Source organism: Trachypithecus francoisi, unplaced genomic scaffold (assembly GCF_009764315.1).
Source record: "Trachypithecus francoisi isolate TF-2019V2 unplaced genomic scaffold, Tfra_2.0 Lachesis_group17, whole genome shotgun sequence".
NCBI classification, from domain to species: Eukaryota; Metazoa; Chordata; class Mammalia; order Primates; family Cercopithecidae; genus Trachypithecus; species Trachypithecus francoisi.
Window position 1 is genome coordinate 56,456,191 of NW_022681462.1, and position 14,509 is coordinate 56,470,699.

General features: G+C 40.1%; 1 protein-coding gene across 15 annotated transcripts in view; it reads left to right on the top strand.

The window, feature by feature from the left end:
- The first annotated feature begins 4,590 nt into the window (after nucleotides 1–4,590).
- Nucleotides 4,591–14,509, top strand: part of NRXN1 (neurexin 1) — a 1,146,744-nt gene continuing 1,136,825 nt past the window's right edge. For all 15 annotated transcript variants that reach the window (XM_033175737.1, XM_033175738.1, XM_033175746.1 and 12 more), the window contains exons 1-2: nucleotides 4,591–5,142; nucleotides 7,874–9,564. In XM_033175737.1, the coding sequence (XP_033031628.1) occupies nucleotides 8,793–9,564 (772 nt within the window). In that variant the 5' untranslated portion in view covers nucleotides 4,591–5,142; nucleotides 7,874–8,792. The remainder of the gene's footprint in view (nucleotides 5,143–7,873; nucleotides 9,565–14,509) is intronic.

A 14,509-nucleotide genomic window follows, 5' to 3' on the forward strand; every position in this document is an offset into this window, starting at 1 on the left:
CTGAGAAAGGAAAAATAAACCCTCTGGCAGGGACTTTTTACAGACCTCATCTAGTGACAGCTATTCTTCCTCAGAAAGACTTTTCCTCACTGTGGGAGAAGGAAGCGGGGAAGTAAACAAGGAGGAACACACCCAGGTGTAAGCGCTGCCCTAGATTTAAAAATACTGTCCATCAAACGCACTGCGGGGTTTCCACACTGAAGCCTTTCTAGCAGGTGCATCATTCAAAACTTAACTACTGTTCTCAAGGACCTATCTATGTGCTTAATAATTATCATTACATTAATGATTTGCAGCCATTTTAAATCACATTCTACCTTCTGATTACAGAAAAATTACATACTCCTGGAAAAGTAGCCTAATTTTACTATGCTTAAGAATTTTTCAAGTAGTAAGAAAGTATTTAACTTACTCAGTTTGCTTATTTCTCCTGAAAGTTACTTAGTAAGCTTAATAGGAAATTATGTGTCTTTTTGTATATGTAAATCCTAGTCTGTTTATTCCATTTTATAGCTGAGTCTCAAACCCTAGTCTTGATTACATTTCCTTGCATTTTTAAATTCTTCTAGCTGTAAAATAAATTTTATATGGCAGCATGTTCAATATGTATTCATAAACTTTTGTAACTAGAAAACTCTAATTGGTTCATATAAAAGAAACTAGAGACATTTAACTGCAAACAAAAAATAGGGTTTTATTTATTATTAAAATAAAGTCATGAGCTAAACAATAGAATTCCAATTGTGCAGCACTGATAATGTAATTGGTTAAAGAAACTCAATAGCAATCTGAAATTTAGTTGAATTAGCATGTAATATTTTCCTGATACTGTGATTATTTTAGTAAGAGGAAGTGGCTTCATTTTGATCATCTATAGGACAGTAAATAGAAAATCCCCTCAGAGTGATAAATCTTACTGTTCTTTTGAGTTGTTTCTCATCTTAAGTGAAAATGCATTTAATGTATATCAACTGATATTTTTCCTCATTGTTACCATGTTTTTCTTCTTCTACCCCTTACATCAGTAAAAATAAAGCACCATTCAAAATTGATACCAATATTGGAATTGATAGGTATCTCAAAGCTTCCATTTACCTTAATGTTAATTGACAAAGTAGGTGTTTACACCAATTTCCTAATGTTAAAAGCACAGGGTCTGATTGCAGCAATAAACACAGTGTGTCTCTGTTGCATTCGTTTCTCAGTCAAAAAAAATCTTACCACTTAGTTTCATTCATTTTTAGTGTAGTGTTAGTCTCCATGTTAGAATTCTCATTAATATTAATAACTTACAAAAATATATTTGCTTTTGGTGAGCATGCATTTCCATTGTCATTGTTGTAAAATGTTTACCAGTTTATAGCATGAGATATTATTTATATTTCCATATTTGGGTTGTCACAGATTCTCCCAATCAGACATAATCACAAACAAGCAACTTGATTTCACAGTTATCTCATTTGTTTTGAGCGGTAGCTAGGGGAAGGAGTTGAAATTCTTAACGTATTTCTGTAGCCTAAAATTAGTAGATTCCCTAAGGTGATTTAGGAGGAATTAATCCTACTCACTACCTTCTAGAAAAATACTAGATTGTTCTTGCAAATGTTAGATTGCTTCAAATTCACATCTACAGGAATTACCTCACATCTTGCCCACAAACAAACAAAAAGGTAGCAACATTGAAGATACATCACCTATTATATGTAACAAAGTACATGAATATCATATATTTCATACAGTATTAGTCATTAAGGAATGTTATGGCAAAATTCTGGAGTTGACGGTTTAGTTTCCTAGACTCCTCTTGATGAAAGTCTTAGAAAGGAAAAGGAACGAACAATTGCAGGCATCTGCATTCTGCCAAGCACTGTACTAGGTATATCTGATGATCTGTTTTAAGTCAGGGTAGCAAACTGGTTAAGACTAAAGAATTGAGTTTGGATTTTTCCTCACACTGTTGCTTACTAGACTTTGACCATCTGGGCTAATCTCTCTATGTTTCACTTTTTCTCATTAGTAAAATGAGTGAAATCCTAGAACCTACCTCTTAGAGTTGCTGTGAGGATAGAATAAGTTAATGTAAGTAAAGCACTTAGAGCACTGTTTGGCCAGGAGTAGGCAGAAAATTAACATTCAATGTTGACACTATCTTCACCAAGTCTTATAAATGGAGATGTCCTTATCTTTAGTTTACTGATGAAAAAACTGGCACTTAGAGACTTGAAATAATTTATGGAGAAACAACAGAAAAACTCATACTTTAAATTAACAGCTTTTATCATCAAATTATGTTGATATTTCCATTGTAAGCTACATACTGATAGTTTTATCTCTGCATATTTACCGAAAAAAACAAAGATCCTGTGGCTGTCCACTTCCTTGGACTACATATGGTAAGTACCTTAAACCTCACTGCAAAGGGGATTACTCCAATACATAATTTGTTCCTTCCATTTATATAGTTGGTGTGTGTGTGTGTGTGTGTGTGTGTGTGTGTGTCATTGAGGGAGTGGTGAAGAGATGTGGGAACACTGGACTTATTAATCTTAAAATTTACACATGTAGTATAAGAATGTTAACTTTTTTTTTTTTTTAATCAAAACGCCACAGAAGACATCTCAAGGAAAATGGAAACACTGTGTAGCCCAACTGAAGATAAAACAAAATTTCACAAAGACAAAACGAAATAAAGTAGGAAATTGTTCAGATCACATGCACTGGTGGTAAATAATGAGTTTTTACGAATCCAGGTAAAAGGCAGTGCTTTGACTCTTAAGAGTGCCTCCAGCACTACCATAATGTTCACACCAGATCTTAAGAGCATCATGGAACCAAGCTAGACTTGATTTTTGAAAGTGGGCTGTCCATTTCACTTACTTTTGCAATAAGCTTCAGCTCTATACTAAACATATGGGGGTGTACCTTCTCTGCTATTTGTTCTATAACCTAATGATAGGAAAAATTGAAAAAGGCCCTGAATTAACTAGAGTATTTTTTGTTTAAGGTTCACTGAATGACTGAATAATTTAGATAAGTCATTTTCTGAGCCTTAGTTTTATATTATTTAAAATTAAATTTTTGTTTTAAAAATCATGTTAACAGCTATTATTTCATTACATTCCCAAAGCAATCTTATGGAATAAGCTGACAATGACTAATACCTTCATCTTATAGTCAAAGAATTCGGGTTTCAGAGAAATTCTTTCCATTGAGTCAAACAGAGCACAGAGTGAGTTGTAGTTGATAAATACAGCCAATATTTCACTCAGTCCACAATTCCAAATATTTTATTTATTCATTTCATCTTCACAACATCAAACACATGAAGAGGGAGCTATTATTATATCCATTTTACAGATGAGGTGGCTGAGGCAGCATAAGGTTAAGTATCTTGCTGAGGTTACAACTAATAAATGGCAGAGACTGAATTGAAGCTCAGATATCTCTTTCCCAAACATGTAACCACTTGACAAAACTGCCTTTCTAAGGGCAATAAAAATATTAAAACCTGTAATATCTGCCTTATTTAGACCCTTTTACCAAAGTAGTGAAAGCATAAATTGGCTTATCAAAGGAATGACTTCTAGTTTTTTGGAAGAACATACATATTGTAATTGGAACGTATATTATTTTAGTGTTCCCAAATTTATCTAGTTCTTAAATTCTTGCCCTATAGGGCCTGGAGGCCAAAAATAGTCTTGCCTTATAGTATTTGAGGTTCGGACTATTAGGTTTGTGGCACTGCAATAAAATTGTTTCTGCTCCAAAACTAACCCAGGCTAGGAATATACAGGAATAGGAATTTAAATGCCCATAGGGTGCAAACCATAATTTAAAGCCACAGACACCGGACTCCTCTACCACCTAATCTGTAAGCTCCCTTATTTAACCCTTTTCTCACCAAATCCAGCAATGCCTATTGGGCATGCCCGGTTGTATGGTTAGAGCCTCACACCGAGTTTTACTTTCTCCAGGTTTTACCAGCTGCAAAAGGGAGGAGGAGACAGAGGACAGAGTTAAACAGGTAGAAAACTTGGTTCAAGATAGAGCAAGGAAGGCTGGAGAATGACGAGAGGCTACAGTAAAAAGCACTTTGTCAGACACAGTTCATCTTTGTCTGCAAGTTCGCATCTTACCCTGGTGGGTTCCTTTTGCATCTTTTTGGCACAGCCTAGGCAAGTCACGAAGATTTGTTGTGATTACTCAAGGCAGAGACACAGTAAGGGGTGGGGCAAGGGACATCGGATCTAGGAGAATGCCAGTGCCTGTGTGAGTCCTGCTTGCCCCTGCATTCCTTGAAAAGCTGCAGCTTCTTTTCAAGGGTTCCAAGCAGGAGACCAAGGTACACAAGTAAAGCCAGAGCTCATCATAATCACCGACTCCTTGGCCCCTTCTCTTTGACTGCTGGGCTCTTTCCTGGCACCCTCTCAGGTATCCCCGCCCAATCACTACTAAACCCCGGAGAAGTGGAATCTCCATACAGCTTTCCATGGGTCTAGCAGGGGCCTGGGCATGCTCAGTAGGCTACGTGGTTCTCTGGTTCGTGTTTGTTCGTTCTCGTTCTCTCTGATTCTCTCTCTCTCTCCCTCCCTCTCTCTCTCTCTGTCTCTCTCTTTTCTTTCTTTCTGATGGGGAAGGGAGGGTGGTGACAAGTTAGAAACGCCTGCGGCAGGTCCCCGCCCCCAGGATCAGGCTCCCCCTGCAAGGGGACGATGCAAAGGTAAAAACACCTTGCTCCGCAGCATCCAGACCTGGAGGGGCTGCGACCACGGGCCGAGCCCACCCATTCCCCAGCCAAAGGACAGGCCCGGCGCTCTCCATGGTACTGCGGAGAGCTCAGCTCCGCCCTTCTCTTTCAGAAGGACAGCACCCGGCGTCACGTAACCCAGCCTTCTCAGGCTCCACCACCGCCTTTTCCTTCCCAGCTCTTTCCCTCTCCTCCCCCTCCTCCTCCTTCTTCTCCTCCTCCTCCTGCTCCCCTCCGTTGCCTGTTCTCCCCTCCCGCACTCCTGGAGATAGACGCTCAAGCCTGACGCCTCTGAAAAGGCAGCAGCAGTCGCCTTATCCATAGACCTCAGGAAATTCGCTTTGACCGATGCATGCTTCAGGCTCTGGCTCAAGCTAAGGGGAATAACCGGACAGGTAAAGAACCTCAATTTGGGTTGGGGGGAGGGGATGGGGCGAGGCAAGCTGAAGAAGGATATCTTTCCCCATTGTAACTGAGCCAGGATCTGCCACAAATACACAGGGAAAGATGGGTGGTGGGAGGGTGGAGGAGTGTAGATCTTGGTTGTTTTGCATGAAGCCTTTTAAATAGATGGCAGGAAGAAGAGATGGTGGAACTGGGGTAGTAACTTAAAGGCTGAATGCAGTGATTTATTAGCAAAAGAAAGAAAATAACAGACAGGCTAGATATCCAAGCAACAAAATCTCTCTCTATATATTTCTTTTCCTACTTCATCAGCCCCACACTATGCCTATCCTTAATCTGTGCAGTAGACTCCGAGCTCCAAGAAACTGCACTGGTATTACAGATGGAGCTTAGAGACTGGGCGGGAAAGCCAGAGAGAATTTTGGGTGTGCATTGGTATTGAGGGACTTTGCAAATAAGCAAAGCACTTCAAAAATTTCTCTGAGATTTCATGTTCTTTATGAGGATATATGTATCGAAGGGTGCATGGACAGGTATAGGGGTGTGTGTGCGTGTATGTGTGTGTGATATCAGAAACATTAAAATATGCAACTGCAGCCGATGAGTGTACTGTATTGATCCTCCTAGTGACTTGGGATGAATTTGATTCTAGAAATGAAAGAAAGGATTAATGATGCTGTTAGTCTGCTTTTGAATTAGAGCGCTTCTTCTTTTGGCTGCAGTAAGGTTGTTTTTCAGATCCCTTTATTTCATCCTCTAATTTGTGAACTCGCCAGGTCTTTCCGGCACCCAGAGAGAATCTCCTTTTCTCCATATAAATACAGATACTCACTCACATACAATGAGCTTCCTCCAAGAACTAGGAAAACCAGTTAACCTCCCTGTGGTAGGAATGTATATATATCTATATGTACATATATATTTATCTAGGGTTTTTCTCTCTTCCACCATCCCTTAAAATTGTCAAGGTGTGCATTTGTGGAGGAGGGCAGAAGGGACAGGAGAAAAAAGGTTATGTGATCAATGTAACATTAATACAATAATTGGCTCCAACAGAGTTACACACACAAGCAAAAATAAGGTTTTCTAACACATGAGCTTGAGAGTGTGTTCAAAGCACTACTCTTGATCATGACATTCCAGATTTATTTTGCAAATGACTGAAAATTTAGCAGATTCCTGAGTCCACTTAAAATATGAAAGTATACTGAATACTATGCTATTTCAGATGACCTGACGAGCCCCTTTCTTTGGGTTTGATACAGGAGAAGACAAGATATGACTGGTGATTGCTGATGGTGTGGAATGCATCAGCCATAATAAATAAGCAACTGAGATTTTTATTTCCTTTTGCACAATGTGTGTGTGTGTGTGTTGAAAGAGAGAACCAGTCATCAATTTCATCTGGGAGGAACTTGAAGTGGGATCCCCTAGCTTGGTGGCTCTCAGCTGACACCTGTAGGGATTGCTCTGTACTGAAGAGAAATGCTCTCAGCTCCCTCCATGGAGAATCAGCAGCACAATGCGGTGCCATAAATTACTGCTAGTTTCAGCTTGTAGGGGAAAAAAAGTGTTAATTGATAGTCAGCTTCCACGTCCAGACAATAAATTTGGGGTGTGTATTTGTGTGTGTGTGTGTGTGCATGTGTGTATGATGTGTGTGTATTGTAGTGTGTGTGTGTTTGCAAGCGGGCGGGGGGGTATAAGAAATAGAAAAATAATGCACTTCCTTGACATGAACAGATTATACATTTGTAATTGTTTTTCAAAAGGTAAGAATAATTTTTGGTTAAAAAATGACTTAGAAAAAAACAGTGTTTATGATTTCTGTACTATTTCAAGAACCTCTCAGATTAGAGTTGAATAAAGAGAAGTGATTTAATAGTATAGTGAGTGATTCAAAGGTATGGTTTTAAATTCTAGCATCCTGGAGCCATTGCAGCTGAGATGACATACATGCCAACTGCTGTTCTGATCACACAAATTGTGAGGGCTGACAGCCAGATACAGACTTCAGGAGGAGTTAGATCTACACTATTAGGCAAAATATTAAGTACTTTATGCACCTTTAGATAAGTTAATATTAGGGCAATTGAGACAATGCCAAAAACATAAACCTGGCTCCAATTAGTGGTTTTCTTTTACAACAGATTATTCCTTTAATATAAAGGAGAACTATATTGTGTGAAATTTTGCAAGAGATTACCAAGAAACCATCAATATTCCTTCTAAGAAAAATACAATGGCAGGAATGCTATACAAGTCTAAGCTGGCAGCTTCCTGCCAACAGTTTAATCTAATTTGCTAATTGTAAAATCTATTAGCTGAGATTTGAATACGCTGTATTTTTACTGTCTACAGAACAAGCACACAACATAGGTAGAAATCCTTAAAAACATTTTTTTCTCTACTCACATATTTTAAAAATTAAACTATCTTACAAAAAGAAAAGGATAACAGTAATCAAATTTCTCTTTAAAACTTCGGGTTACCAACTAACAGTTATAATGGGTGTCATGGCTGACTGTCAAATTGTGATATTAACTGTTAGAAAATATTAGGACTTACTTGTAGTGAGGATTAAAAAAAAGCTCCATACAAGAAGGTTAACTCTTTGGCATACTAATAGGACCAGGTCTACACCTGTGTTATGAGCTGAATAAGGATTTATATAATACTATATTGACTTTAGACCTTAATTTTGACTTTAATTCTCTGCAGATATCTGGGTCCTTTAAAAAGACAAGATACAAGCAAAGTGCATCACCAACACACAACCAATTGATGTGCTGTCATCTTAGTTTGGCCCTGCAGAGGCGGAGAGAAAAGAAGAGGAGCTGTTGCGATTTCCACATCTAACAGCTTCTGGCTATTTCGCAACTGCTGGGTTTGAGTCCTACTGTTGCTGTGGCTGAAAAGAAAAGTAAAATCTAACTTGTGAGACCATGCACAAGGAATCAGGCTTGGCTGCAGCGGTGCTGAAGCCCATGCTATGACAGAAGAAGCTGGCCTTTGAAGCTATCCTCGGATTAGGAAGTGGTGCCCAAAGAGGCAAGTATCCCTTTCTCCGTTCTGCTTTAAGACACCACATCTGAAGGAGACACACTTGAGGCACTCACAAGCATCCAAGGATACTGGCTCACTGCTGGTTTCCTGCACTTTCTAGAGAAAAGTGTTCGCTTTTTATTGACTCTCACTGCTTCCTTTTGGCCTGGTACCACTGGTGGAACCTGGCAGATAATGGGATTTGAGGAGTTAAGTATCTGTTGACACCACAGATGCTCTTAAATTAGTTAATCAGACTCAAATGGGTCAGTGCTTTCCCTTGATCTTTTGTTGAAGCTTTTTCCAGAACGTTGCCTCCAAAGTGCATCCTCCCTTTGGTCTGGAAGTTCTGTGGCTACCCTGTACCACTGGGGTCAACGTTTTCCAGTTGGAAGAGGACTACAGGGAGAGAGGGAGGGGTTATTGGAAGAAGAAGAAGAAAAAAAGAACTAAATAAAGGTGGACACATCCGTCCCACTCCCGCCTTTCCCCTTACCTTTCTGTGTCTCGGGACCCTTATTTCTTCGTCACGGTGTCCAGGACCATTTTGACCCTGTCGGCCCCGGCACCCCCGCGCCGCACCCCAGCCCCGAGCATGGGGACGGCGCTGCTTCAGCGCGGGGGCTGCTTTCTTCTGTGCCTCTCGCTGCTGCTCCTGGGCTGCTGGGCGGAGCTGGGCAGCGGGCTGGAGTTTCCGGGCGCCGAGGGCCAATGGACGCGCTTCCCCAAGTGGAACGCCTGCTGCGAGAGCGAGATGAGCTTCCAGCTCAAGACGCGTAGCGCCCGCGGCCTCGTGCTCTATTTCGACGACGAGGGCTTCTGCGACTTCCTAGAGCTGATCCTGACGCGCGGCGGCCGCCTGCAGCTCAGCTTCTCCATCTTCTGCGCTGAGCCTGCAACGCTCCTGGCCGACACGCCGATTAACGACGGCGCCTGGCACAGCGTGCGCATCCGCCGCCAATTCCGCAACACCACGCTCTTCATCGACCAGGTGGAGGCCAAGTGGGTGGAGGTCAAGTCCAAGCGCAGGGACATGACGGTGTTCAGCGGCCTTTTCGTCGGGGGGCTGCCGCCGGAACTGCGCGCCGCTGCGCTCAAGCTCACCCTGGCCTCCGTGAGGGAGCGGGAGCCCTTCAAGGGGTGGATTCGTGACGTGAGGGTCAACTCCTCACAGGTCCTGCCCGTGGACAGCGGCGAGGTGAAGCTGGATGACGAGCCGCCCAACAGCGGCGGGGGAAGCCCATGCGAGGCGGGCGAGGAGGGCGAGGGCGGGGTGTGCCTCAACGGAGGCGTGTGCTCCGTGGTGGACGACCAGGCCGTGTGCGACTGCTCGCGAACCGGCTTCCGCGGCAAGGACTGCAGCCAAGGTAAGGCCCGACGCCCGACCCGCGGGGCCGGGGCCTGGGCAGGGCGCGGGGAGGAAGGGGGCCGGGCTGGTGCATGGGGTCTTCCTAATCTGGCCAAACGTGTGGCAGTGCGCTTCGAGGGAAAGGCCTTGTTTCTGGGGGCCTCTCTACCTTACCCCCCTCCACAGCTTCTCCCTTGACATCCTCGTAAGGATTGGGCAGCCCCCACTTCCAAGTTTTCGTTCCTCCTGGAGTCTTTTCTACCAACACTACTCCCTTCCAAGTGTCAAATACAGTGGCCTCTTCTCATTCCTCGGGTTCTTTGGCAGGTTGGGCCCTATATTTATTGGATCGCGACCCACCTATATGACCGCTGTACTTGTCTTTACCACTTCTACAGCTGTAACACACAGACTTTGCCCTTAAGATGCAAACAAGCATCTAGAAGATTGGGCATCCGTTTGATGAGAAGTAAAGCACAGGAGACGTTTGCCACGGCCTTGGTTGAGAATCCCCACGTGGGTGTGATCACTCGTGGTAAAGGAGGAGACAGACAGGGTTCACAGGCAGTGCTATGCCTTTTGCAGATAGAGCGGTAAAAACCTGCTTTTGGTCGTGGAAAAAGGGGAAGAGAGGATGTGAAGTGTTTCTTCATTAGCAGGAGGCTTTTTGGAATAATACTGGTTTCCACGGTTATATCCAAGTCCAACATTTGTCAAATTTAAGTAAAATTTTGTCATTTCTGTGGTTTCTTGAAGTGTGAGACAGGTCAGCTGACGTTTAAATATGTTAGAGATTAACTAACTTTTCTTAATTAACAAATGCCTTATAAAGAGAAATAGAGTGGTAGAGAAATTTAGATGTTGCTGAATTGGGAAGCTGCTGCAGACTAATAAACAGGGATGCGTGTAAGGGATTGCAAGAGATTTTCTAAGGATATTCGGCTAATGACATTTATCTGGGTAGTGGAGGCCAAGTTGTAATTTCTGTGGTTCTTGGGGCTTAAAATAGTGTGGCATTAAACAACAAAAATCATACCTAAGTTCTGTTTTCTCCCCTTTAGAAATAAAATTCAGTCTTCAGTGTGTTTTGTCGGTGTTGTTACATGACAATGACCAAGGAAAATATTGTTGTATAAATACAGCAAAGCCTCTGAGCAGAAAGTGAGTGAGTGATGTGAAAAAGATGAATCAGTGGCTAAGCAGGAGATGTCAGGATTTAAAGTAGAGAGCTTAAGGGTCAAAGCAAGGCAATCAACACATGGATAAGTGGCATTTGTGGCTGAAATGGGTGGAAAAAAAGGTGAATTATTAAATCTGATTTTGAAAGCTATAGGGACAAAAGCTCTATGTGTGGCTGCGTTTTATTGTATAATGTCTTTGTTTTTTGCTGACACTGCTAAGGGGAACTAGCCTTTGTAAATCTTATTAGAGTTGACAGTTCTCTCTCACTTGACTTTAAGAGAAATAAAGACTTGATAAGATTAGTAATTGTTTAAACAGCAAGGAGAGTTAGTTAGGAAGAAAAAAAATACTGGTCTTTAGGAGACTTCTGTAGCCTTCACAGGATTAGGAGGAGGGGAAGAAGGAAAAGGCTATTTTATTGCGCTCTGTCTTCATGTGGGTTTTTGTTTTTCATTATATTTTAGCTTAGGTAATTATAGAAAACTGTATTCCATGGCCTATACAGCACTTCAGCGTTAACAGTACATTTCTATGGTTATAAGAGCAGGCTTTACAGTTATGTTTTACAAAATAAAAAAGATCATTTTTTTCTCCTAGCAAATCTAATTGTGAATCATGAATAAGATACTGGGTAGATATGATAATTTCCATACTATTATTTGGAGTTACATACTTTTGTACTGATTAATAAAAACAAATTTAAAAATGAACATTATTTTATGGGAAAATTGCCCTAAGTATCCTAATGCCACTTTAAAATACAAATAAGGCAATTTAATGAAGGACACACGAAATGTAGCTTCCTTCCTTAAATTAGGAAACAAATATGACACAATGACAGCTTGTACTGTGTGGGAAGGTGTTTTAAATGAAAATTTTTATTTTTCTGTGCATTTTTAATGTAGGGATTCAGAGATCATGCATAATCAGGAACAGTTAAGAGTGGAAAAAGTAATTTGTTAAAGAGAAGCAGAATTTGATATATCTGAAATGCATTTTATTTTGCAAATGGATAGCTCTTTCTATAAGATAAAGAACTTGGAATTACCAAGATGCATAATTGAACGTAGGATAATTCAACTCAGAATAGCAAATCCATTACGATTCTTCTGAAGCATTGAGTCATTTTGACAATTTGAACTGAAAACGGAGTGCAAAAGATCACCACTAAATGTAGAAGGAAAACAAAAGGTTGGATTATTTTGAGTGGCACAGAATTGGGAGATGGAGTGATAAAGGCAGAGTCAGTCTTCCTAGAAGGATTGGCTCCATTTTGCTTATTTTCCCTATTTCATGTGTGTCAAGTGACTTGAATAATTAATTGAGAATGGATGCCTCTCCCAACACAGATCATGTATGAATGGCGAGTGATAGATGATTTCTGTTCAGATGAAATATCAACAAAGCTCTGCCTGTAGCCAGTATTTACAGTGTTTGTCATGTTCTTCATAAAAACTAATTTTAAAATAAATAAGTTCACATTCATTAAGAGAAAATTTAGGGAAAAAAAACAGACAAGTAAATATTAAACATAAACTCAGCTTATCTCTGGTCCCAACTATAATTCTTTTAAAACTTGAACACCATTTAACTGCCTTCATATTTAAAATACAATAAGAACTACTAACAATTAATACTATTATAAGATAATAAAAATATTCTCTGCCCCCCAACCTCCAGCCAAGAGTGCCTTGAAAAAACTTATGCACCTGTGAATTTCCAGAATATTTTTATTGAATGAGCTCAATTTCATCCTGGCTTTGTGTTCGAGCCTAGCAAGTTTTATTTATTTATGTATTGATAGAGAATCCAGTAAAGGTTATGTGTCATGACCAGGTTAGTGGAAGAACCTGGGTAAGAGCATAAACACTTTTATTTGTTCCCAAGCCCTTTTTCATCATGTCTGGCAAATAAGATTTCCAGTTCATTCGGGTTGAGATTATTTTTCAGGTTCAGGTGTTATTCAAGGGAAAAAAAAAAAAATATCAAAATGGCTGATAGAACAAAACTAATTTATGCATCACTTATGTTCTTTGACCCTGAGCGTCAGCCTCAGAACTCAACTAAGCAAAAATGTCACCTTTCCTGAATAATGAATGCTTATAGGGTACATAGCTTTTTCATATTCATTTCATCTAAGTGCCTGGACCATTTATGATCTCATCTAAATGACCTTGAACATTATTTCTACTTGAGAGCACTCATAGATCCCCAGCAACTTGAAAGAATTAGTGAATTTCATAGCTATCCAGTTTAAAAACAAGAATAACAAGGACAATCAATAAGAAATTAAGTTATATTTCTCATGATTTCCAGATCCCCAGGTCTCGTGCATTTTAGAGTCATGTGTATTAAAATCTCACATTGGACTGTTTCACTTTTTTGCATGTTCTCTATTTAAATGGCCATAGACACATAGGGCTTCTGCTTATTGTTTAATATTACTGAACATGTCAGTATGATAGATGTGACTTAAGAAAGCTCCTGCTTTCCATTACTTTCTTAATGTGACCGGATAGGCAACCACCTTTACTCATTCATTCGTTTATTCATTCATTTGTTTATAAATTTCTTTATTCAACAAGTACTGATTAAGTGTTTTGTGTACCAGAGTACTAGGCTTATGCAATAAAATGGTAGTGCAGAAATAATTATTACTTTCATAGGCCTCATATTCTAGTGAGAAGGCATAGTGACTTTAAAAAAAAAAATGAAGCTTAAAATTGTGGTATGTGTTTTGAAGGATGGGTGCATGGTACTGTGAAAACTTAAAATAGTGTGAGCTGACCTAATAAAAAGTGATTATTAAACTGAAATCTGAAAACGTAAGAAAGAATTAACCAAATTAAGGCAGAGGAAAAGTATTAATCAGGTGAAGCCCAGAGGAACAGAATTATGATGCAGGAGATGGCACAACATGTTCAAGCCACTGAGAGAATGCCTTAAGCATGTAGCTCTAACTCCATACTTGAGAGGAGTGGGGTCAGGCAATGCACAGCCTTCTGGACCAGGTCAAGTATTTTCGTCTTTACTGTAAAAGTGATAAAATAGTAATGGAAAGAATGTAATGTGAATGGTAGGGAGGAAGATGGCATTATCACGTTTATATTTCCAAAATGCCACTCTGGCTACAATGTAGAGAACAGATTGAAAGGGGGCCAGGGAAAAAGAGAAAACATTATTTTCTGTTTGTCAGTCAACATCATTTGTTGTGCACCCACAGTAAGCTGTAGATTAAACTAGGGGAAAAAATACAGTTCTTTCTTGAAGGAAGTTAAAGTCGTCATGGGTTTGGTTAGTTATAGAAATAAATGTAAGGCTGTTGATTGTTCAGAACACTTTGGTTCTTCCTGTGAAAAGCATTACCTGAACCCTTTATGTGGGTTGTAATGTGGTTTCCTGTAGATAAACCCATTGAATCTGTGGGTCTTTGGAACCCGATGGCAGTGCCACACTTTATAGTATGCCCCCAAGTACTTTGCTCAACATGTTTTAGTGACAAAATGTATTTGTTGTTTGCATCAACATTGTAACTACTACAATAAAGGACAATATTTTGTAGCTGCTTGTAATCTTTGTAAGATTGTTTTCATTTAAATAGTTATTATATAAGTAGATACTGGACAAAAATGATTCAGAGATTTTGCCACAGTTTTGTTTGAAGTCTGCCATTGTAGGAAAAGGTGGTGTGTTGAGAAAGCTCTGAGTCACAGAAACTCATCAGTAGTTTCTAGAGCAAACATTATGAGAAACTCTTAAAGTATGACAGTGAAAGGCATCTG